At 46.0% G+C, this 25,322-nt stretch overlaps 2 protein-coding genes across 4 annotated transcripts; both read left to right on the top strand.

The window, feature by feature from the left end:
• The first annotated feature begins 1,563 nt into the window (after positions 1-1,563).
• On the top strand, positions 1,564-18,120 carry DPP3 (dipeptidyl peptidase 3). Of its 3 annotated transcripts, none has more exons than XM_083373990.1 (19): positions 1,564-1,612; positions 2,136-2,194; positions 3,089-3,367; positions 5,382-5,471; positions 6,307-6,444; positions 6,693-6,767; positions 8,283-8,373; positions 9,399-9,526; positions 9,959-10,089; positions 10,608-10,666; positions 10,982-11,176; positions 11,696-11,808; positions 12,055-12,147; positions 12,705-12,767; positions 13,307-13,431; positions 14,491-14,611; positions 15,654-15,833; positions 16,726-16,888; positions 17,799-18,120. In XM_083373990.1, the coding sequence occupies exons 3-19, from the start codon at positions 3,098-3,100 to the stop codon at positions 17,939-17,941; spliced, it is 2,178 nt and encodes a 725-aa protein (XP_083230116.1). In that variant the 5' UTR covers positions 1,564-1,612; positions 2,136-2,194; positions 3,089-3,097; the 3' UTR covers positions 17,942-18,120. The 3 variants fall into 3 exon arrangements, with proteins under 3 accessions (XP_083230116.1, XP_083230114.1, XP_083230115.1); XM_083373988.1 differs by having other exon boundaries at positions 17,796-18,116; XM_083373989.1 differs by lacking the exon at positions 1,564-1,612 and having other exon boundaries at positions 2,121-2,340; positions 17,796-18,116.
• A 1,116-nt stretch (positions 18,121-19,236) lies between these two features.
• On the top strand, positions 19,237-23,650 carry LOC310647081 (transmembrane emp24 domain-containing protein 10-like). Its single transcript, XM_083374042.1, has 5 exons — positions 19,237-19,670; positions 19,841-19,961; positions 21,416-21,489; positions 21,964-22,090; positions 23,185-23,650. The coding sequence occupies exons 1-5, from the start codon at positions 19,476-19,478 to the stop codon at positions 23,304-23,306; spliced, it is 639 nt and encodes a 212-aa protein (XP_083230168.1). The 5' UTR covers positions 19,237-19,475; the 3' UTR covers positions 23,307-23,650.
• Positions 23,651-25,322: the final 1,672 nt, after the last annotated feature.

A 25,322-nucleotide genomic window follows, 5' to 3' on the forward strand; every position in this document is an offset into this window, starting at 1 on the left:
AACCCACCTTGACTTGTGGCTTCCCACAAAAGTTTGCGGCTTTGAAGCAGTCCCCAAACCAGAAAACATCTACAATTTGGGGATCGTTGCCAGACACTTTCCTGGGTCTATATCCCTTGGGCAAATATGAAGGAGAAAAGGGAGAGGGAAGATGGGAAGAAGGAAGGGAAATCAAGGAAGGAGACAATGAAAGTTAAGGAAAGAAGGAAAGAAGGCAATGGAAGAAAAACCAGAATGGGAGGGGAGGGGAAGGAAGGGAAGGGAAGAAAGAGGGAGGGAGGGGCAAGGAAGGAAGGAAGGAAGGAAGGAAGAATGGGAGGGGAAAAGGAAGGGAAAAAATGGGAGGGAGGGAAGAATGGGAGAGAGGGAAGGAAGGAAGGAGAAAAGGAAAAAGAAGGAAGGAAGGAAAAAAATGGGAGGGAGGGAAGAATTGGAGAGAGGGAAGGAAGGAAGGAGAAAAGGAAAAGGAAGGAAGGAAAAAATGGGAGGGAGGAAAGAATTGGAGAGAGGGAAGGAAGGAAGGAGAAAAGGAAAAAGAAGGAAGGAAAAAAATGGGAGGGAGGAAAGAATTGGAGAGAGGGAAGGAAGGAAGGAGAAAAGGAAAAAGAAGGAAGGAAGGAAAAAAATGGGAGGGAGGAAAGAATTGGAGAAAAGGAAGGAAGGAAGGAAAAAAATGGGAGGGAGGAAAGAATTGGAGAGAGGGAAGGAAGGAAGGAGAAAAGGAAAAGGAAGGAAGGAAAAAAATGGGAGGGAGGGAAGAATTGGAGAGAGGGAAGGAAGGAAGGAGAAAAGGAAGGAAGGAAGGAAAAAAATGGGAGGGAGGAAAGAATTGGAGAGAGGGAAGGAAGGAAGGAGAAAAGGAAAAGGAAGGAAGGAAAAAAATGGGAGGGAGGGAAGAATTGGAGAGAGGGAAGGAAGGAAGGAGAAAAGGAAGGAAGGAAGGAAAAAAATGGGAGGGAGGAAAGAATTGGAGAAAAGGAAGGAAGGAAGGAAAAAAATGGGAGGGAGGAAAGAATTAGAGAGGGAAGGAAGGAGAAAAGGAAGGAAGGAAGGAAAAAATGGGAGGGAGGAAAGAATTGGAGAAAAGGAAGGGAGGAAGGAAAAAATGGGAGGGAGGAAAGAATTGGAGAAAAGGAAGGAAGGAAGGAAAAAATGGGAGGGAGGGAAGAAAGGGAGGGAAGGAAGGAAGGAAGGAGAGAACGGGAGGGAAGGAAAGAAGGAAGGAGAGAACGGGAGGGAAGGAGGCAGGGAGCGAGGAAGGAAAGGAGAAGAAGGAAAGAGGGAGTCAGGCAGGAAGAAAGGGAGAAACAAGAAGAAAAAGAGCCAGAGAAAGAAAATCGAGGAAGCCAGAAAGAAGCGAACCAAAAAAAAAAGGGGGGGGAGGAGGGGGTGAAAAAAAAAAGAAAAGAAAAAGAAGAGGCGGGTCTTCGATCTCCAAGCAACGCCGCCATCAAGCCTCATTGGCTGCAGGATTCCGGCGGGGGGTGGGGGAGGAGGCGTGTCCACCCGATGGCGGAGCCGAATGGAGGAGCCGAGCAGGGGGCGTGGCAGGAAGTTGGGCCTCGGCGACCGAGCCGAGCTGGGTCCGCTTCCAGGGCGGTCACGTGGGCCGGTGGGTGCGGGAGTCGTGGGAACGGGAGCGCACGTGTAACCCGTCCGGGTCTCACCGTCCTCGAAGCCGGTGGCCGGTTCCCCGAGGTTCAGGAAGGGGTGGGTGGGTGGGTGGCGTCGCCTGGGGACCCTGCGGCCTGGCAGTCCGGCTCGTTTAAAAAGCAAGTTTCTGGCCCTCATTGTTTTGGAGAGGGAGGAGGAGGAGGAGGGGTTGCCATCCGAGGAAGCTGGTGGCTTCTGAAACTTGGAGCGCCTGCTTTAGCATGGCCAGCCTTGTCTGGCAAGGGGTTTCCAGGATTTTGGAAAGGCAGTCCCTTCCCCGACCCCCCGCCCCCCCTAGATGGAAATGGCCGGGTGGGAAGGGAAGAGAAGGACTCTCGGGGTACCAAAGCAGGGTTCGGCCCGCCCTGCCCCCCAAAGCCGTAAAAAACGCCCCCCCCCCCAATGGTTCAGGTAAAAAGTTAGAATGTGAACGTGGGTTTGGTGTTTCTAACCCACCCACCCCTGTCTCCCCTCTTTTTCAGATTTAGAGCCACAGATTTTATGTCTGGCAGTTGCTGCTTGAATTCGGGAAGAATCTGAGGTATTGGGGATGCGTTGGGCCCTCTCTTCCTCCCCTCCCTTTATTGGTTGATCTGCATCCTTCCTTTCGTTTAAAAAAGAACTCGAGGCGGCAAACATACCCAAGGCGCTTTCCTCTAACTCTTTTCCCAACGACAACCCTGCGAGGTGGGATGAATTGGAGGGAGGGACTGGCCTAAAGTCACCCAGCCGGCTTTCGTGCCTAAGGCAGGACTAGGACTCACCGTCTCCTGGGGATTAGCTCAAAGTCACCCGGCCGGGTTTTGTGCCTAAGGCCGGACTAGAACTCACTGTCTCCTGGCGATTGGCCCAAAGTCACCCAGCTGGCTTTCGTGCCTAAGGCGACACTAGAACTCACCGTCTCCTGGTGATTGGCCCAAAGTCACCCAGCTGGCTTTCGTGCCTAAGGCAGAACTAGAACTCACTGTCTCCTGGGGATTGGCCCAAAGTCACCCAGCCGGCTTTCGTGCCTGAGGCGGGACTAGAACTCACCGTCTCCCGGTGATTGACCCAAAGTCACCCAGCCGGCTTTCACACCTAAGGCAGGACTAGAACTCACTGTCTCCTGGTGATTGGCCCAAAGTCACCCAGCCGGCTTTCACACCTAAGGCAGGACTAGAACTCACCGTCTCCTGGTGATTGGCCCAAAGTCACCCAGCCGGCTTTCATGCCTAAAGGGGGACTAAAACTCACCATCTCCTGGGGATTGGGCCAATCTCGCCCAGTTGGCTTTAAAGCCTAATGTGGGACTAGAACTCACTGTCTCCCAGTTTCCAGCCCGGTGCTTTAACTACTAAACCAAACTGGCTCTCTTTATAATAAAGATATTTTTTTTATAAGAGTGTACATACCGTGACTGGCTGAAGGACGATGTCTCCGTTTTCCTCTTTCCCAGGCTGACGTCATGGTGGACTCCCACTACATTTTACCCAACGACATTGGGATTGCGACCTTGGATTGTGCCGAAGCTTTTGAGCTGTTGTCACCGGAAGAGAAACACTATGCTCATTATCTGTCACGAGCTTGCTGGTATGGGGGGCTCGTGGTCCTCTTGCAAACGTCCCCCGAATCTCCCACCATTTACGTCCTCCTCTCCCGCATCTTCCGAACCCAGGACCCAAGTCAGTTGCATGAGGTGGCCCGTTCTCTCGGCATCACAGATGACGAATATCAGGTAATCAGTCAGAATAGAGCCAGAAGGCACCTTGGAGGTCTTCTAGTCCAGCCCCCCTACTCAAGCAGGAGACCCTGTACCCATTTCAGACAAGTGTCTGTCCAGCCTCTTCTGAAAGACTCCCAAGGATGAAGCACCTACAACTTCTGGAGGCAAGCTGTTCCACTGGTTAATCGTTCTCACGGTTAGAAAGTTTCTCCTTAATTCCAGGTTGCTTCTCTCTTTGACCAGTTTCCATCCATTGTTTCTTGCCTTCTGGTGCTTTGGAGAAGAGGTTGACGCCCTTTTCTTTGTGGCAGCCCCTGAAATACTGGGAAGACTGCTATCCTGTCCCCCCTAGTCCTTCTTTTTCTCTAGACTGGCCATTCCCAAATCCTGCAGCCGTTCTCCATATGTTTTAGTCTCTAGGCCTTTAATCATCTTAGTTGCTCCTCTCTGCTCTCTGTCCAAAGTCTCAACATCTTTTTTTCTTTATGTGACCAAAACTGTATTTTTTTATTTATTTTAATTCCATTTATATCCCGCCCTTCTCCGAAGACTCAGGGCGGCTTACAAGGCAGTAGCCTTCATTCTATGTATATTTTATTTATTTTAATCCCATTTATATCCCGCCCTTCTCTGAAGACTCAGGGCGGCTTACAAGCTTAGCAGTAGCCTTCATTCTATGTATATGCCTGCTTATTAGGGCTTTCACACACCCCCCCCAAGCGGCATTATTACAAAGTCAGCTTGTATTCCAGGTGTGGCTTTATAAAGCGGTACTAATACTTCACCTGATTTCGATTCTGTGCCTCTGTTTATATAACCGAGGATTATATTAGCTTTTTTTTTGGCTGCTGCCTCACGTTTAAGCGATCATCCACTGGGACTCCAAGGTCCCTCTCGCGGTTACTGTTTTTGAGCCAGGTTTCCCCAAATCTCTGCTTGTTCCTTCGGTTTTTCTTGCCTACGTTTGAAACCCTTCCCTTTTTTCCACAATAAATTTCACCTTGTTCAAAGCCTGTCAAAGATCCTTTTGGATCCTGAGCTTGTCTTCTGAGGGTTGTTGGCTATTCCTCTCAGTTTCGTGTCCCCTGCAAAATTTGACGGCTTCCCCTTCTGTTCCCTCCTCTGAAGTCATTTATGACGATATTGAAGAGTCCTGGGCCTAAGATGGAACCTTGTGGTAAAGTATTGGAGATTGTTTTATCTTTCATTTTCCTGCTGTCCGTCGACGCAAAAACTTCTGTGATTTTTTTTATTATTTTAATCCCATTTATATCCCGCCCTTCTCCGAAGACTCAGGGCGGCTTACAAGCTTAGCAGTAGCCTTCATTCTATGTATATGCCTGCTTATTAGGGCTTTCACACAACCCCCAAGCGGCATTATTACAAAGTCAGCTTATTGCCCCCAACAATCTGGGTCCTCATTTTACCTACCTGGGAAGGATGGAAGGCTGAGTCAACCTTGAGCCTGGTGGGACTCGAACCTGCACTAATTGCAGGCAGCTGGTGTTCCTTAAGGAGGCATTAGCCCACTGCTCCACCAAGGCTCTTTTATTATTATTATTATTTATTTATTTATTTATTTATTTATTTATTTATTTATTTATTTATTTATTTGATTTATATACCGCCCTTCTCCCGAAGGACTCAGGGCGGTGTACAGGGCAATAAAAGTAAGAATACAGGATACAAGATTTAAAGTTAAATGATTGTGCACAATGTAGTAGGTTAGTTAAAATAATGTTAAAACCCAAACCCATCATCATCATCATTATTATTATTATTATTATTATTATTATTATTATTATTATTATTATTATTAGTGCTTTTTTTGTAAAAGAAAAAGGTGCCGGAACTCACACGTCGTACAACCCGCCTTGCCTACCCTACAAGGTTCCATCCAAAAAAGGTGCCGGAACTCCGTTCTGAGCGTTCTATGAGAAAAAAAGCCCTGATTATTATTATTTGATTGCTGCTGTCTGTTGTGTTGTAAAAATTCAGGCAAACGAAATGGACTTCTCCCTTGCAGGCTGTTCTGGTTTACACAGCGGCCATTTACGCCAATATGGGCAACTACAAGTCCTTCGGTGACACCAAATTCATCCCCAGCCTTCCCAAGGTGAGCGTTGAATGAAGACTGCGGGGTGGGATCGGCTTTTGAACTTCCGGCTTCCAGCCAATTGGAAACCTCCTTGGCCCTCATTGGCTAAGAGGTTGGTGGAGGAGGGGGTGGAGTCCTGGCAGTGGCTCCACCCCTCTTGGGCCTTAAAAAAAGGCATTTTACTTGGATGTTTTTCCGTTGTCATTTTTATTCAGGTCCGTTTTGATTTCTTTATTTTATTTTATTTTTTAATTTTCGTTTCAGTTTTGATTTTTTTTCCTTTCCTTTTTCTTTTTTCATATTGGCTTTGATTTTTGACATATATTTTTTTTAAAAAAAAATTCTCACCTTCAGTTGGGTTTTCTTTTTTAACTTACGTTTTATTGTCCTTTTTTATTTTATTCCTTTTCTCGCTTTTATTTGTATTTCATTTCATTTTTTTTTCCGTTTTGATTTCTTGAGTTTCATTTTTTTTTAAAAAAAATTCGTTTTGTTTCAGTTTTGATTTTTTTTTCCTTTTTCTTTTTTTCATACTGACTTTGATTTTTGACATTTTTTTTTTGAAAATTTTTTTCTCGCTTTCAAGCTGGGTTTTCTTTTTAGCTTTCCTTTTACGGTGGTTTTTTTTTTAATTTTTCTTCCGTTATTCCTTTTCTCACCTTTATTTGTATTTTATTTCATATTTTTTTTGCCCCCCTCCCCGTGGTTAGTTTGAGTTCTTTTCGTTTTCATTTGGCTTTTTTTCTTCCAGGGTTCACTTTTCTTTTTCTTTCGTTTTTTCCTCTTCGTTTTTCTTTTTTTTTCTTTTGATTTATATTTTGTTCCTCTTTTTTTTCGCCCCCCCCCCTCCCAGGAAAAACTGAAGCAGCTGGTGTGGGCGAGCCAGGCGTTTTTGCAAAACCCGGAAGAGATGGAAGCTTTGTGGGAGTCCTGTGGGAAATTGATGTACTCACTGGAGCCCCTCCAGAGGCATTTGGGTCTCCGTGGTGAGGTAATTTTATTTTATTTATTAATTTAATTTAATTTGTATACCGCCCTTCTCCTGAAGGACTCAGGGCGCTGAACATTATTGTCCTTGTGCCCATCTCAGGTCCATTTCTGTGTGTGTGTGTGTGGGAAATCGGCCATTTGGGCTTTCGAACGGGGCTCTGACATTCCCGCCTAGAACTCTTTATTTATTGATGGATTATTTATTAATTGAATTTCTATACCTCTCCTCTTTTTTTTCCTTGTTTTTAGGGAGTTTCCACCTACTTCTCTGCAAATTGCTCCATGGAAGATGCAAAGCTGGCTCAGAAATTCCTGGATTCTCAGGTGCTGCTGGAATTCTCTTGTAGTCCTCGACTTGCCACGGTTCACCTAGTGACCATTCACCGTTAACGACGGCAGTGGAAAAAGGCCACTTATGACCGTTTCCACCCATCTGTGACCACCGCAGCATCCCCGTGCTCACACGGGATTTATATTCGGATGCTTGACCGCTGACTCATGTTTATGACGGTTTTGTGTGTGTGTGTGTGTGTGTGATGGGATCCCCTTTTTACGACCTTCTGACAAGCAAAGTCAAAGGGGAAGCCGGGTTTACTTTTAAGGACCGTGGGGCTGATTGAACAGCTGCAGTGATTCGCTTAACAGCAGTGGCAAAAAAAGTTGTCAAATGGGGCCAAACTCACTTAACCAATTTCTCACTCAGCAGCGTAAATTTTGGGCTCAATTGGGGTCGTAAGTCGAGGACTGCCTGTATACCATTTGGGGAGCAGGGAAGCATTACAAGTAGTCCTCATTGCGGCCGTCATAAATATGGGTCGGTTGCCAAGCATCTGAATTTTGATCAAGTGACCATGGGGATGCTACAGTGGTCATAAGTGTGAAAAACAGTCATAAGTCTCTCTTTTTCCAGTGACACTAACTTTAAACGGTCACTAAGTCGAGGACTATCTAGTGTTAAAGGAGATGAGACGTGGGTTGGGGTTGGCCCCCTCCAATACGTGGGGACTTCCAACTCCCAGCCAGGAAGAACATTATTGAGAAATATGGGAACGGACAGTTTGCTTCCTGTGATAGGGACTTCACTTCCCAGAATTCTCCGGCCGGATTGGCCAGGAATTCTGGGAATAGATGTCTCAGTTGGAGACAACTGGGCCAGGAGATGCAACTGGGTGACTGGATGGAGTTGGCACCTAGATGGAGCAAGGTTAAGGGTGGCACTTAATGACTAAGGTCGACTTTGGCGCAGTGTTAAATCATTATCAAGCCTACAGAGAGTGAGTTCTAATCCCGCCTTAAGCATGAAAGCTGGCTGGGTGATTTTGGGCCGAACACCAGGAGACTGTGAGTTCTAGTCCCACCTTATGCATGAGAACTGTCTGGGTGACTGGGCCAATCACCAGGAGACTGTGAGTTCTAGTCCTGCCTGAGGCACAAAAGCTGGCTGGGTAACTGTGGGCCAATCACCAGGCGATAGTGAGTTCTAGTCCCGCCTTAGGCACAAAAGCCAGCTGGGTAACTCTGGACCAGTCATCAAGAGATTGTGAGTTCTAGTCCCACCTTTAGCACAAATGCAGGCTGGGTGACTTTGAGCCAATTACCAGGAGGTTGTGAGTTCTAGTCCTACCCGAGGCATAGAAAACCATTTGGGTAACTTTGAGCCGTTCCCCTTCTCTCCCTCCTTCTCAGCCCAACCCACCTCGCAAGATTGTTGTTGTGGGGAGAACAGAGGAGGAAGGAAGGAATATTTGAGACGTTCACCCCCTTGAACTTATTTCTAAATATAATAATGGCAGGTTACAAAAATAAACGTATGTTTTTCCAATGCTTTTTTTTTTGTAGAATATCAGTGCATACAACACTCGTCTTTTTAAGACGGAGACCGGAGGGAAAACCAGTTACGAAGTCCGTCTGGCTTCGGTCCTTGTGGATGGTAATGGCTGGAGCGTCCCTCCACCCCTTCTGCTCCCTCTTGTTTGAGGGCAATGATAAGCCCCCAAGAAAGAACATTAATGGCGTTAATTAACATTAACAACATGCCCCTCAGACAGGGGTCTTCAAACGTGGCCCTTTTATGACTTGTGGACTTCAACAAGTCTGAGGAATTCTGGGAAGTTTTAAGTCCACAAGTCATAAAAGGGCCAAGTTTGAAGACCCCCTGCCCTAAGGCATGAATGTGTTCAGGTAGTCCTTGACCTATGACCTGTCATTTAGCGTAATTAATTAAGGTATCTCTCATTCCTTGTCCTTAACTGTTTTGTTTACAACATTTTCATCCTATTCTTTAGCACCCAGAATGTATAGGGGATTATTAAATAATAATAATTGGGTTTTTATAAATAGTTTTAATTTTAATATGTATTAATTATTACGGGCATAATGGTTTAATCACTTTTTAATTTTTGTATTCTGTTTTTTTATTATGTATTGCCCTGTTCACCGCCCTGAGTCCTTTGGGAGAAGGGCGGTATACAAATTAAATTATTAAATTATTAAATTAAATTAAACAATCCATCCAGTAGAGAGAGAAATTTTCTTTCTTTCTTTCTTTCTTTCTTTCTTTCTTTCTTTCTTTCTTTCTTTCTTTCTTTCTTTCTCTCATCTATCTATCTGTCTGTCTGTCTATCTATCTACCTTGCTCTGCCTGCCTGCCTCTATCTGTCTATCTGTCTATCTGTCTATCATCTGTCTGTCTGTCTATCCTATCATCTATCTATCTATCTATCTATCTATCTATCTATCTATCTATCTATCCTTAACCTCTGTCTATCATCTACCTACCTACCTACCTACCTACGTATCTATCTATCTGCACATATACACATATGCACACACACTGCATGAGAAGTGGTCACGTGTCCCTTTTTTCAGTGATGTTGCAACTTTGAGTGGTCACCCAATACATGTCCACGCATTTCTAAAATGCTGAATTCCGTCTCTTTTTTTTTTCTCCTTCAGAACCCCAGCTTGATGAGATGGCGGTCAAAACGAAGCATTTCCAATTTGAGGACTGCACGTTTACTGTCACCCGCGGCGATTACAGCCCGCTTCTGCAGAGGGTTGTGGAGAATTTGCAAAAAGCACAAGTAAAGCAACAAGTGGAAGGGATTTTGTTTTGTTTTGTTTTGTTGACATGGGTTAACAGCTCTCTTCCGAACGAAACCACAGAAATTTGCCAGTTTGGGATGTGCGGACTTCAACTCCCAGAATACCCCATCCATCAGTTCTGACTAAAGCTTTCTGGGAGGTTGTCCAGACGTCTTAAAATGGTTACGGTTAGGTTGGGTGGGCTTCAGTTCCCAGGATACCCCACCACACCTCAGTTCTGACTGGAGCACTCTGGGAGTGGAAGTCCACATATCCTAAAACGATTAAGGTTAGCTTGAGTGGACCTCCACTCCCAGAATACCCTTGCCAACAATGCTGGCTGGGGAATTCTGGGAGTTGAAGTCCACCCATCTTAAAAGGGTCTGACTTTGAGAAGCCATGCTCTACAGCCTTTGCTGTTCCTTCACCAGCAACATACGGCCAGCCCCGTTCAGACCGAGATGTTGGAACATTACATAACCAGCTTCAGGCAGGGCTCCATCCCGGCTCACAAACAGGGGTCTCGCTGCTGGATTCGCGACAAAAGTCCCATCGTGGAAAGGTGAGTTTTGCGCCCAGGCGAGCTTGCAAAGAAATGGATCTCTTTCCTTCCAGTATAAGTGATTAATTCACTGTATCTCGTCCCACTTTGTGAATTCATTGATAATTCTTGTTAGTTACTTGGCATTTCCTTTAACTGGTTTTCCAATTACTTAAAGATAGGAAGAGGTGGGGTGCAGCTTCCGACGACTCCTCACACTTACAACTACAGGTGGTCCTCGACTGGACAGAGACTGGACAGCCATTTGTCTGAAATGACATAGGGTTTCCTGCCTGAGCACGGGGTTGGACTAGTTGACCTCCAAGGTCCCTTCCAACATTATTATTATTATTATCCCAAGTATGGGAAGCCTGATAAGACAGACGGCCATTATCTGTTGCAAAAATAAGACAAATACAAATGAAATGAAACTAGTGTCAACGAAATAAAAATGGAATGAAATGAAATTTAAAACAAAAAACCAAGAAAACAAAATAGTGCCGTGTGCCTGGTGACCCCTGTCCAATTTGCCTCCACAGCTACATTGGTTTCATCGAGAGCTATCGAGATCCCTACGGATCCCGGGGAGAGTTTGAAGGTACCCCGTTTTTTGCACATCTCTCAATCTTTGGATCCGGTCCGTTAATTTGGACTCAAAGGGTGGTGTTGGGGGGGGGGGAAAGATTGGAGACAGTCAAGCAAGAACCAATTTTGCCCGGCTCTAAAGAAAACCCCTTGGAGTGGGGAAGAAACGTGGTTTGCACCCAGAGCTGCGGTTCCGCTTTCCTTCAATCAGCAGAGCCTTAATTCTCCCCGCTCGAGCGACGCGAAAAGAAATCCGGCCCAAAGAAATTGCAAAATTGCAAGAAGCCCTTTTTGTTGGTTTGTTTCAACTGATCTTCGTCTTTTTCAGGTTTTGTGGCTGTGGTGAACAAAGCCATGAGTGCTAAGTTCGCACAGCTAGTGGCCCAGGCTGAAAACCTCCTGGAAGAGCTGCCTTGGCCCCGCGCCTTCGAGAAGGACCACTTCCTGAAGCCGGATTTCACCTCCCTCGACGTGCTGACGTTCGCAGGAAGTGGGATTCCTGCGGGCATCAACATCCCGAATTGTAAGGCTGTGCAGAGCTGCTATCTGGATTTTTACTGCAGTCTTTCTCAAGCTTGGTGGCTTTCAGAGGGGTGGGCTTCAACTCCCAGAATTCCCCAGCCAGCGTGCTTTTAAAATGGGTGGACTTCAACTCCCAGAATTCCCCAGCCAGCGTGCTTTTAAAATGGGTGGACTTCAACTCCCAGAATTCCTCAGGCTTTCATAGGGGTGGGCTTCAACTCCCAGAATTCCCCAGCCAGCGTGCTTTGAGAGGGGTGGGCTTCAACTCCCAGAATTCCCCAGCCAGCGTGCTTTTAAAATGGGTGGACTTCAACTCCCAGAATTCCTCAGCCAGCGTGCTTTTAGAGGGGTGGACTTCAATACCCAGAATTCCTCAGCCAGTATGCTTTAAGATGGGTGGACTTCAATTCCCAGAATTCCCTTGCCAGAATGCTTTAAGAGGGGTGGACTATGCTCTCGGCCATCCTGGCTTATCTTGGCTGGGGATGATGGGAGCTGTAGTTCATCCCCTCCTCCACAGATGACGACATCCGCCAGACGGAGGGATTCAAGAACGTCTCACTGGGGAACGTGCTGGCGGTCGCTTACACCACCCAAAAGGAGAAACTGACTTTCCTGGCAGAGAAGGACAAAGTATGGCTTCCTTTGTGTTTGTGTGTGTGTGTGTATGTATGTGTGTGTGTAGGGGACAAGACAGAGGAAGTGGGGCCTGATGGGAGGAGGCAAACCTGAATTAAAGTCCTTTAAAGAAAAGCCGCGCCGGAGGGGGGGGGGGTGGAAACAAATCCTTTCAATCTATTAAAGAATAACCGAATTGGAAGGGGTCCTAGAGGTCTTCTAGTCTAACCCCCTGCTAACGTTGCGGTGTCTTTTTTTTAGGATCTCTACATCCAGTGGAAAGGACCTTCTTTCGAAGTCCAAGTTGGCCTCCACGAGCTTCTCGGTCACGGCAGCGGGAAGCTGTTTGTCCAGGTAAGGCCTGCCTTTCTCCTCTAGCCAGACCCCCAAAATTAGAATTGCTTTTGGAGTATTTTCAGCCTCAGAGCCGGGTTTTTTTCCAGGTGTGCAGGTACCATGCTGGTAAACCTGTGTGGGTTCTCCTTTTAATTTAATTTAATTTAATTTTAATTCCATTTATATCCCGCCCTTCTCCGAAGACTCAGGGCGGCTTACAAGCTTAGCAGTAATTTTCCCAATTATGTTCTCTCTGACAACATCCCTGCGAGGTAGACCGGGGGGGGCTAGGGAGTCAGTTGCCAAGCGGCTGGATTTTGATCATGCGACCACGGGGTTGCTCCAACGGTGGTTAAGTGTGAAAAACGGTCACGAGTCCCTGTTTTCAAGTGCCGTTGTAGCTTTGAACAGTCGCTAAATGTACGGTTGTAAGCCGGGGATTAACTGTGACCAATATTGGACAAGTGGGTGTGTGAAATAAGCTTGCAAATCTTCTCTGTTGATTTGATATTAATTTCGTGTCGGGTGGGGATTTTAAGGCCTTTTTTTTTCCTCCCCTCTCTCCCCCTACGTAGGACGATTCAGGAGCTTTTAATTTCGACAAGGCTGCAGTGATCAACCCGGAGACGGGAGAATTGGTGAGGCTTTCGGCTGGACAGAGGGCTCCAGATGGGGATCACATCTGTCCCGGCTAGCTGGGTCCGGATGAAAACAAGGCCCTGGAGTTTTTGTTTTTTTTTTAAGAGGAGACCTGGACAGCCACTTGTCTGAAATCGTACAGGGTCTTCTGCTGGAGCCGGGGGTTGGAGTAGATTTTTTTTTTAATATTTTAATTTTAATTCCATTTATATCCCGCCCTTCTCCGAAGACTCAGGGCGGCTTACAAGCTTAGTAGTAGCCTTCATTCTATGTATATGCCTGCTTATTAGGGCTTTCACACACACCCCAAGCGGCATTATTACAAAGTCAGCTTAATTGCCCCCAACAATCTGGGTCCTCATTTTACCTACCTGGGAAGGATGGAAGGCTGAGTCAACCTTGAGCCTGGTGGGACTCGAACCTGCACTAATTGCAGGCAGCTGGTGTTACTTAAGGAGGCATTAGCCCACTGCTCCACTGACCTCCAAGATGAACTTTCCAATCCTGTTTTCTCTGCTCACCCCCCCCCCCCGTCCAGATTCGGAGTTGGTACCAAGGGGGCGAGACCTGGGACAGCAAATTCTCAAGCGTGGCCTCAAGCTACGAAGAGTGTCGGGCAGAATGTGTGGGTCTGTACCTCTGCTTGAACAAGGACGTGCTCCGGTGAGCCTCGGTGGGCTTGGGAGAGGGTGCAGAAAGAAGGCATATTCTGAGCTACGGCAAAGCTGAATTACAGCACAAATATTTTAGGGTCCCGGCAAAATTTAATGGAAAATTTAGACACCGACTTTTTTTTTCTTTTTCTTTTCTTTTCTTTTTTTAAAATTTCCCCCCCCCTGTATATTTAATTTATTCAAATACAAAACGTCCAAATATTTTTTTTTTAAAAAAGAAAGGAATTTAAAAAATATATATTAATAAACAAAAAAAATAACAGGAAAAACAAGAATAAACATATAAAAGTAGTAAGAGTTACTAATAATAGCTCCGTTAAAAATTAAAATAACTTTTTGAAGTTTTTTTTTCCTGTATCATATTTAATTTATTCAAATACAAAACGTCCAAATATATATATTTTTAAAAAAGAAAGGAATTTTTAAAAAAACTATATTAATAAACAAAAAAATAACAGGAAAAACAAGAATAAACATATAAAAGTAGTAAGAGTTACTAATAATAGCTCCGTTAAAAATTAAAATAACTTTTTGAAGGCTTTTTCCGTGTATAATATTTAATTTATTCAAATACAAAACGTCCAAATATTTTTTTTAAAAAAAGAAAGGAATTTAAAAAATATATATTAATAAACAAAAAAAATAACAGGAAAAACAAGAATAAACATATAAAAGTAGTAAGAGTTACTAATAATAGCTCCGTTAAAATTAAAATAACTTTTTGAAGGTTTTTTTCCTGTATAATATTTAATTTATTCAAATACAAAACGTCCAAATATATATTTTTTTAAAAAAAAGAAAGGAATTTTTTAAAAAACTATATTAATAAACAAAAAAATAACAGGAAAAAGAAGAATAAACATATAAAAGTAGTAAAGAGTTACTAATAATAGCTCCGTTAAAAATTAAAATAACTTTTTGAAGTTTTGTATCGATTTCAAAAGGTAAGGTAGGATGCAAAATAGAAATATTTGCATTTATCGTCTCTCCTCCCCCCTACCCCACCTTTTTAAACTGAAACGTTCATTTCCTTTTTCTGCTTTGTCAGGATCTTTGAACTGAAAGGAGAGGATGCTGACAACGTGATCTATATTAACTGGCTAAATATGGTCCGGGCGGGGCTCCTGGCTCTGGAATTCTACACCCCCGAATCTGGGACATGGCGGCAGGTGAGCGTCCACGTCAGGCTTTTCAGTTTGCCCCATTTGCAAAAGACAGAAATATTGGCTTTAGTATTATTGCTAGATAATAATGATAATAATTATAATTTAATGCAGTGTGTGTTTCCCAAACCTGGGCATCTTGAAGATGAGTGGACTTCAACTCCCAGAATTTTCCAGCTAGCCTAATTGAGGAAACCTTAACTAATTAATGGTAGATTGTTATTGACGTTACGTTTTCTTTGTTTGTAAATAATATCGATGTTATATTTCTTGATAAATGAGTGAAACATAATGGCAGCGAGCAAGCACATTATATCCCCCTTTCTGAGTCATTTTTTGAATTACTGACAATACAAAAGTTACATTTTGGTATATATTGCTTTTTTTTTTACTTATTCCACATGCTATTTATTTATTTCTGTTGCGATTCTGTTCAGTTTGGCTTTATTATTTACTTTATGATTTATGACTATTCCCACCCACCCCAATGTTGCCTGTGGAATTCTGGGAGTTCAGATCCACACATCTTAAAGCAAGATGGCTGAGGAATTCTGGGAGTTGAAGTCCACCCATCTTAAAGTGTGCCAGATAGAGATTTCTGGGAGTTGAAGTCCACCCATCGTAAAGCCTGCCGGATAGAGAATTCTGGGAGTTGAAGTCCACCCATCTTCAAGTCTGCCGGATAGAGAATTCTGGGAGTTGAAGTCCACCCATCGTAAAGCCTGCCGGATAGAGAATTCTGGGAGTTGAAGTCCACCCATCTTCAAGCCTGCCGGATAGAGAATTCTGGGAGTTGAAGTCCACCCATCGTAAATCCTGCCGGATAGAGAATTCTGCGAGTTGAAGTCCACGCATCTTCAAGCCTGCCAGATAGAGAATTCTGGGAGTTGAAGTCCACACAACACTGAATCCCTAAAAGCAGATCTGGAAGTCCGTTTTGCTCTCTGGGGAATAATAGCATGCGAATTCTGCTTTCCAGCCTTGCAGATAGGAGAGCCTGCAAGGCGCCTCGCACCCGTTAACGACTCTTGTCTCCTCTCTTTGCCAGGCTCACATGCAGGCCCGTTTTGTGATCTTAAGAGTGCTGCTGGAGGCTGGCGAGGGACTGGTGTCCCTGCACCACACCACAGGGACGGACGGCAAACCCGATGCCGTTGTCTCGCTGGACCGCACCAAAATCACCAGCGTGGGAAAACCAGCCCTCCAGTGTTTTCTCCGGAAGCTGCAAGTAAGCCGGGTTCCCCCCCCCCCCCGCTTCCCTCCCTTAGCGGTAGAGAAACTCTGTTCCTAATGGTGAAAGCGCAGGGGTCTTCAAACCTGGACCTTTTATGACTGGTGGACTTCAACTCCCAGAATTCCTCAGCCGGGCACGCATGTCTAGCTGAGGAATTCTGGGAGTTGACGTCCACCAGTCATAAAAGGGCCAGGTTTGAAGACCCCTGCTCTAGGCTAGAAAGCAGGAGACGGCGAGTTCGAGTTCCACCTTAGCCATGAAATCTGGCTGGGTGACATTGGGGCCTGTCAACCTCTCAGCCCGACCAACCTCACAGGGTTGTTGGGGGTGAAAACAGGAGGAAGATGCGATGGATATGTTTGCCCCCTTGAGTTATTTGCAAAAATGATAAAGGCGGGTTACATAGGTAGTCCTCGAGTTGCAACAGTTCATGTAGGGACCGTTCAAAGTTACAGCCGCGCTGAAAAAAGTGACTTATGACCGCTTTTCACACTTACGACCATTGGTCACATGATCAAAATTCGGCCGCTTGGCAACTGATTCGTATTTATGACGGTCGCAGCACCCCGGGGTCCCGAGATCCCCTTTTTGCGACCTTCCGACGAGCAAACTCAAGAGGGGAAGCCAGATTTCACTTAACAACCGTCTTACTAACTTAACAACCGCGGCGACTCACTTCACGACTGCGGCAAGAAAAGTCGTAAAATGGGGCAAAACTCACTGAACAAGTGTCTCACTTAGCGACATACATTTTGGCCTCCGTTGTACTCGTAAGTCGAGGACTAACTGTATCAGGTTCAGAAAAGCAAGCTGGAAAGAAGAAAGTGGGAATCCTCGCAGGGGAAACGAGAGACACTTTCAAACTAGGGTTTGGCTGCCTTCCCAGGTGCTGAAATCCACTGCCGACGTGGAAGGCGGCCGGAAGCTTTATGAAGCCTACTCAGCCGTGACAGACGACAAGCCTGAACGCTTTCTAAGCCTACGTGAGACGGTGCTTTTGCGTAAGGAAGCACGCAAGCTCTTCGTCCAAGCCAACACCGCGCTGGAGGGTAAGCAGGCCGGGATTTTAACCTGGTTTACGGTCTCTCAGTGGTCCAACGTCGCTGGTGTTTCACTTTGTGTAAAACCTCGGAGCGCTTCCCAGGATAGTCCAGAGATTCGTGGTGGAAAGAGATTTAGAGCTGGCTTCTAAAGTATTAGTTGACGGAAGAGATCCACGCAGTTCAGAAATAGAAACTGGGAAAAAGGAAGAATACCATCCTGGTTTTGTTTAGGGATAGGGAGTAACTTGGTTAGAGTTAAATCCTGTTATAGCCTATTACAGTTTTGCAACCTTGGCGACTCTTAAAGAGGGGTGGATTTCAACTCCCAGAATTCCCCAGCCAGCATGGCTGGCTGAGGAATTTTGGGAGTTGAAGTCCACATGTTATAAAAGGGCCATAGTTTGCCACCCGTCTTAAAAGTTCAGCACCATTGTCTTGTTTCTCTAGCGCTGGGGTCTTCAAGCTTGGCCCTTTTTTTGACTTGTGGACTTCAACTCCCAGAATTCCTCAGCCAGGCACGCTGGCTGAGGAATTCTGGGAGTTGAAGTTCACAAGTCATCAAAAGCCCAAGCTTGAAGACCCCTGGCTTAGCTTCACAGCAAGCCCTAAGCATTGTCCTGAGCTCAATTTTGGAGCCTGCAACCCAGGAAAAAATGATTGGGGGATTAAAATCTAATCGGAGAATTGGGAACAGAATAAATTTTGCCATTTTTTCCTTCTTTCTTTCTTTCTTTCTTTCTTTCTTTCTTTCTTTCTTTCTTTCTTTCTTTCTTTCTTTCCTTCCTTCCTTCCTTCCTTCCTTCCTTCCTTCCTTCCTTCCTTCCTTCCTTCCTTCCTTCCTTCCTTCCTTCCTTTCTTTCTTTCTTTCTTTCTTTCTTCTTTTGCCGGCGGACTTGGTCTCTCGCTCTCCCAGAAGGCGGAGTCCGACTGACCCAGTATGAAGCCAGCGCCGCGGGGCTGATCCGTTCCTTCGCCGACCGCTTCTCCAAAGACGCCGAGATCCTCGAACGGGAATTGCTGCAGCTGACTCACGCAGATACTCATTTTTGGAAAAATTAAGGCCGCAGGGCGGGTGGGGGCGGGTGGGCCTGGGTCTTCCCTCTCCCCTCCCTCCCGAGCCGTCCTGATCTCTCCTGCCAAAATCCCGTTGGGAAATGGAGAATTCCCACGCTAGCGATGGCTCCGTCAGGCTAGGAACCTAATAAAGTGAAGTTTTCTGAAGTTTTGCGGGCGTCCGTTTCATTTGCCCCTCCCGCCGTCTCGGCGGTGGCCACGATTCGCGTCCCGCTGGGGTTTCCACCGTTGGGGGTTTGGGACCCCTGGGAAAAACCCACGAAAAGGGGCCTTGAAAACGGAGGGGAAGGAGCAGGCTGGAGGAAGACGGAATTTGACCCGGATTCACTTAGCAACCCTTTTATTAATTGTTGCATCGATCGATTTCACAAGCGTGGCAAGAAACGTCGTAAAATGGGGCAAAACTCTCTTTTAACAACCGTCTTGCTTATTAGCAGACATTTTGGGCTGAATGGCGGACGTTAAGTCGAGGACTACCTGGCATTGATTCTTCCCTTCCCCTTGCCCCATTTCTTTTCCTTGTGTGTGTTGTGTGTTTTGTGTGTGTGTGTGTTCCGTAGCTAATTTATTTTTTTATTTATTTATTAATGGGATTTATATCCCGCCCTATCTCCCGAAGGACTCAGGTCGGCTAACAACAAAACATATAATAAGTACAGAAATTAAGATAAAAATAAAAATCATCTGTGCAATAAATTAAAAATAAAAATAAATTAAAAATTGTAAATATAATTAAAATGCCTTGTCAGTCCAGCTCAGCCAGGTGGAAAAGGATGAATTGGTTCCCCACCTTTCGATTCAAACAGGCCAACCGCTCTTAACTTGGGTTTTCTTCCCGTTTCTCAACCTCGGCCCCTTTTTTAAGAGCTGTGAACTTCAACTCCCAGCGTCCTTCAGAGCGGGCCGACTGAGGAACTCTGGGAATTGAAGTCCACACGCCTCTGAAAGAGTTCCTCAGCTGGAGAAAGAAAGGCGAAGGCGAAAAACCCCCGGGTGTCGAAGCCCACCTCCCCGGCCTCGGCTCCCTCCTTTCGCCCATTCCCACCTTCCCGTCCCCGAAACCCAGCCGCCCTCCGCTAGGATGGAGACGGATTGCGAGCCCGCCCTTTCCGACGGCCTCTTTCTGCCCAGGTTTCGTCAGGGGCGGGGCGGCCCTTCGTTCGGGTCCCGCCCTTACCCGGAACGAGGCGGCAGGTGGCGCCACGTCGCGTGTAGACGCAGCCCGAGGGGGGCGCGGCCAGAGAAGCGAGGTGCGCATGCGCGCTTGGGACATTTTTTTTTTTCCCAGCCCCGGGAGCTCGCGCCCGGGGATCGCAGAGCGGTTGGAATTCGGGCTGGCGTTTGCAGCGTGCACGAAGGGGAAAGCGGGCAGGAGGGTCGTGTGAACGAGCCGACCCGGGTTCTGGGTGCGATCTGAAGGCCGAAGCGCCGGGGTCGTTTGGGGCACCCTTCCCTCCCACCACCACCCCCCAAGATCAGCCCCCGGAAAGGCGAGGGGTCTCCCTCTTGCACCGTTCCCATGTGGCTGCCGCTCCTGCTGGGTCCCTGGGCCGTGCTGCTGGCTCTTTCTGCCGGCCGCTGCCGGGGGCTCTCCTTCCATCTGCCCCCGCTGAGCCGCAAGTGCCTGAAAGAGGAGCTGCACCGGGACGTGATGGTCACCGGGGAGTATGAAGTGTCCGAAGCGGCCGCCCCGGGTATCCGGACGAACTTAAAGGTGGGAAGCATCTCCTTCCTTCCTCCTCTTCTCGACCCCTTTGCACAAAGGGGGTGGTGGTGGGAGCGTCTTCCCGTCCTCTTGCACTATCTGAGCTCACGCAACCTGGAGCTGATCTGGTTTATGCCCTCTGTGCATGCTCAGGGGTTGTTGTCTTGTTCTGCCCGCAGGTGACCGACTCGGCCGGACACCTGCTCTACTCCAGAGAAGAAGCCAAGAAGGGGAAATTCGCCTTCACCACCGAGGATTACGAAGTGTATGAGATTTGCTTTCAGAGTCATGGACAGCCAGGTAAGCGGGTCCAGGTGTGGTGGGCACTCAGCTGCCTGGCGACAGGTTCCCCATCGTCCCCATCCAGATCCTTCAGGTGGGCAATGGGTCATATTTGGAAAGAGAGAGAGGTACAGTAGGCGGACGTACTTAACGTGTCGCTTTTGACTCCCAGGTACAGACTTTAATTATTTACTTTGCCGTGGAGTTTTCTCAAAATTTGTGTGATTTATTTTATTTTTTGCTTCTTTGTTTTAATTGTCAGTTAAAACAAATCTTCCCAAGGCAGTCAGATGACCGGTGATATGTTGTGCAAAGGCAAAAAACAGAAACCTTTAACTGACGTGGTTCAATGGGTTTTGCCACCCTAGTCGGTAAATTTACTTTGATCATTTTAAAATATCTTTGCTCTTGTTGACCAAAGGCACTTTGACTTTTTTAGATTTATTTTGGGAGGTTTGTTAGTTTCCTTCGGAACGGAAAAGGTTTCGGAGAAACTCAACCGCATTGTTGTTGGCTGCTGTTATGGTTTGTCAGACCGTCAGCCAGATGTTTAAACTGAATTTGATATTTTTATTCATTTATCAAATCCTTCCCAAGGACCTGGGATAGACAGAGGTTGCTTAATAATATTAAAAGGACCGGTCACAACATGTCAGCTGTCCCATGTCAAGCGGCCTTTTGCAATTGACCAATAGAGATTTGGTCAATGCCAGTGGTATTCCAGGGGTGCTCCAGACGTTTTGGGACGCTGTTGGTCCTGTCTCCGCTTTCTTTTGCCACAGTCGTTTTACTTCTAGTTGCAAGTCTTTGTACATTGGGATTTTCTCCATCTTTCTTTATTTTTACTAATGTATTATTATTAAAAGTAAAGGCAAAGGTTCCCCCGCACATGCATGCTAGTTGTTTCCGACTAGGAGCCGGTGCTCGTCTCCGTTTCAAAGCCGAAGAGCCAGCGCTTGTCCGAGGACGTCTCCGTGGTCACGTGGCCGGCATGACTAGACGGCAAAGGCGCACGGAACGCTGTTACCTTCCCACCGGAGTGGTCCCTATTTTTCCACTTGCATTTTTACGTGCTTTCGAACTGCTAGCTTGGCAGAAGCTGGGACGCGTAACAGGCGCTCGCTCTGCTACGCGGCACTCGGGATTCGACCCGCCAAACTGCCGACCTTCTGATCGACAAGCTCAGCGTCCTAACCCACTGAGCCACTGCGTCCCTAATGTATTATTATTACTGTTATTATATTTAGCTAACCTCACTTAACACACTAGAACATAGGAAATACTAGGAATATCAGGAACATATTCTTTATTACTGTTATAATCTATGGTTTCTCGCGCAGCCAGATATTCAGTCTGGATTTGGTATTTTTAGCCACCTTTTATTATATTATTATTGATACAATTAATGAAAATTGGATTTTCTCCCCGTATTTTGCATCCTGTAACACAGACTTTCCTTTTAATGTTTTCAGGGAACTTCCGGGTGCCGGACCAACTGGTCACCCTCAATGTTAAACATGGGGTAGAAGCCATGAATTACGAAAATGTAAGTCAAATTTTTGCTGGGTGTGGCTCCGAATACTCTTGACTTTCAACCATTCGTTTAGTGGCTGTTCGAAGTTACGAACGGCACTAAAAAAAAGTGACTTATGATCATTTTTCACACTTACCACTGTTGCAGCGTCCCCGTGGTCATGTGATCAAAATTCAGACATTTGCCAACTGACCCATATTTATGACGGTCGCAGTGTCCCAGGGTCGCGATCTTCTGATCAGCAAAGTCAGTGGAGAAGCCAGTCCTTCACCATATTATGCAAATGTTCTTTGAGGACTGGTAACTTGATTAGGTGTGTGGTGTGACGGCAGCCATTAATGGTGCCGTTACTTAGCTTCCCTTCTCCCTGTTGGGACCTGGGACAGACCAGGATGACCTCACAAGCGTGATGATGTCATTGCAGACGTGATGTCACTCGTCCCTGTCTCCCGCCAAATACTATGGTTCTCCCACTTCTTTTGCCAGGTCGCAAAAGCAGAGAAACTGAAGCCGCTGGAGATAGACCTCCGTCGGCTGGAGGACCTTTCCGAAGCCATTGTCAAGGATTTTGCCTTCATGAAAAAACGGGAAGAGGAAATGCGCGACACCAACGGTGAGGCCGGACTTTCTAATTGGGGATTTGACCCCTGCTTTCTGGACAGGTGGCCCCACGGAAAATGGCGATATGGACCACTTTCTGTATGACTTGACCTTTGCTTCCAACCTTCTCCAGCTCTTCTGAACTCCCAGTGAAGCCAAAATTTGGCATTCCTCAAACGTAGCCACTTTAAGATGTGTGGACTTCAATTCCCAGAATCCCCCAGCCAGCACGCACTGACTTTTATTGTAAACTTGAGGTTAACAAGCAAAGTGATCCAAGCTATGATATGTTGATGTGAGCCGCCAGCCAGTTCTTCTAACAAAGGGCTAGACCAGAGATTCTCACTTTCCAGCTTGGCTATGTGTACATTTCAACTCCCAGAATCCCCCAGGCAGCATGTACTGATTTGATTGTAAACTTGGGGTTATCAAGCAAGGAGATTCAGACGAAATATTAGGCACTGTCAATATGAGCCATCCAGCAGTTCTCCTTCAAATGAGCTAGATCAGAGTTTCTCAACCTTGGCTGGGGAATTCTGGGAGTTGCAAGTTCACACATCTTAAAGCATAAGGGCTCGGGAATTCTGGGAGTTGAAGTCCACCCCTCTTTTTAAAGGAGCTGCTGGCTGGGGAATTCTGGGAGTTAAAATCCACACACTTTAAAGCAAGCTGGCTGGGGAATTCTGGGAGTTTGAAGTCCACTTGTCTCCCAGTTTCAAAGATTGAGAAACACTGGGCTAGATAGTTGTTTGTCAGAGATGGGTTGATTTAACTCACTTAATAACCGCACCACAGAATTTCCTGTCTCAATTGTTGTCGTAAGTCAAGGGCGACCCCTCTAGTTGGACTAGGTGAGTTTTTTAGTTAAGGGTTTGCAAAGAAACAGTGGTAAAGCCGATGATTGTTTGTTTGGCATAATGTGAGAATCTAGTTTGCTGCGTTGGGTGGTGATCTCGATCAGGACTTCAATTCCCAGAATTCCACAGCTAGGAACCCTGGGAGTTGAAGTCCACAAGTCTAAAAGTCGCCAAGGTTGGACAGCCCTGGTCTTAGTAACTGCCACCAACGTGTTGATCCTTCATCCCTGTTTCTTTTCTTTTTTTGCAGAATCCACAAGCACTCGGGTTTTCTACTTCAGCATTTTCTCCATGCTGTGTCTGGTCAGTTTAGCAGCCTGGCAGGTATTCTATTTACGACGGTTTTTCAAGGCCAAAAAACTCATCGAGTGACGGTGACTCCATCCAGTGACTCCATCCAGCTCCTTGGTATCCTTAACCTGGTTGTGCCAAGATTTCAGGACAAACCACTTTTATCTCCTAACTGGCCTTCTGTTCTCGACGGGGTGACAAAGAAATTGGACTGGATCTCTTTTTTTGGGCCACAGATCGATTTGAAAAATGGCCCAGAGTGTTGGGTGTGTGTTTTTTTTTTCTTCTCCTGGACTCATTTGGTCGATTTTTCTCACCATCTCTGCAGCTTCGGGGTGGGACTGGCGGAAGGGCATCCGTTCTGACTGTTACGCAGTTTGAGCACACTGGATAATATTTGGAAGTAATAAATCTTGGTTCCTAGACTGGCGGCTGTTGGGGAAAACGCATTTGAAACCTGAGTTGGGAAGAAAATTCTTCAAGGTCAGAAAGGTTAGATGGAGGAAGAGAAAGAGGGTTATTAACCCACAATGTTGGTGGGTTCATTCATCTCCCTAAACCAGGGGTCTTCAAACTTGGCAACTTTAAAGACTGCCTCAGCCCTGGCTGGCTGAGGAATTCTGGGAGTTGAAGTCCACAAGTCTTAAAAGTTGCCAAGTTCAAAGACCCCTGCCCTAAACCAGTTTCTCCATCTTGGCAACTTTTAAGATCTGGACTTCAACTCTCAGAATTCCCCAGAATGCAGAATTCTGAGAATTAAAAAGTCCAGACATCTTGAAAGTTGCTGAGATAGATAATTTACTGCTCTAAGCAGTAAAGCCCCGGGGCTTAATTCTGGCTTAGGATGTTGTGTCAACCCAGCAAATTACGGTTTATGAACCATGGCTTGGTGACTGTAATTTACGCCTAAGTGTGAACTCAGCCAGTTGTCATGGATGGATTTATTAGCAAGCCTTGGTTTCCCATCCTGCGTTTGATTGAGTAATCCGATTTTATGCCATGGGGTGTGTTTATATCAATGTGTGAATGTGAACTGTTGGATCTGAAAAATAAAAAGGGCTTAATTCGTTGGAAAGAATTGATTACCAACGAGGCATTGGAGACGCAGTTTCATTGAAGCTGCAAACTCATCTAGGTACCGTCTGGATGTGCTGGGACTACAACACACATAATCCCCAACCTGCATTGGTACAGGTAGTTCTTGACTTACAAAAGTTCATTTAGTGACTGAAGTTAACAATGCCACTGAAAAAAGTGACTAATGACTGGGTTTTCACACTTACAACCTTTGCAGCATCCTCATGATCACCTGATCAAAAATTGGATGCTTGGCAACTGATTCACATTTATGACAGTTGCAGCGTCCCAGAGTCACGTGATGCCATTTTGCGACCTTCTGACAAGCCAAGTCGTGGAAGCCAGATTCACTTAACAACCACATTACTAACTTGACAGCTGTGTCGAGAAAGGTCGTAAAATGAGGCAAAACTCACGTAACAAATGTCTCGCTTAACAACAGAAATTTTGGGCCCGATTGTGGTTGTAAATCGACTACCTGTATTTGTTACCAGGAGTGAGATAGAAATGGGTTGTTGAGTTATTCCCATGGCTCGAAGGAGCTCGGCTGGAGAGGTCTGGGCTATATTAGAAAATAGGGAGAAGGCACTCTGCACATGGACAGAAGTCCCCTTTTTCTTCTTTCTTATTCCAGCATTGAGAAATTTGACATAAGAGACATGGCATTGGGTTCCCCGAAGGAGACCTAGCAAATGCTGCAAACATGACATGTTAAGTTGGGTTTGTATCGACTTGGGTTAAGGTTTTTGTGCGCCTAGTTTTGGGAGTCTCTGAAGAGTGTGCAATTCCAGAAAAAGAACTGGGACGGAACAGTCAGCTGAATTATTGTACATTTTTTCTTTTCTTTTTTTAAGGGGCTAACCCCTTGCCAGCTGTGAATCCCAGCCCTAACCCCATATAGAAATGATTGTAGCCTTCCCCCCCCAAAATAAATTTTGGGATACCCCCCAAACCCAACATTACAGAGAAATCTCAACATCCATTTATTTCAATGGCTGCCAGCCAAGACGAAAGAAAAAG

The sequence above is a fragment of the Vipera ursinii genome (assembly GCF_947247035.1).
Source record: "Vipera ursinii genome assembly, chromosome: 15".
In the NCBI taxonomy this organism is placed as follows: domain Eukaryota; kingdom Metazoa; phylum Chordata; class Lepidosauria; order Squamata; family Viperidae; genus Vipera; species Vipera ursinii.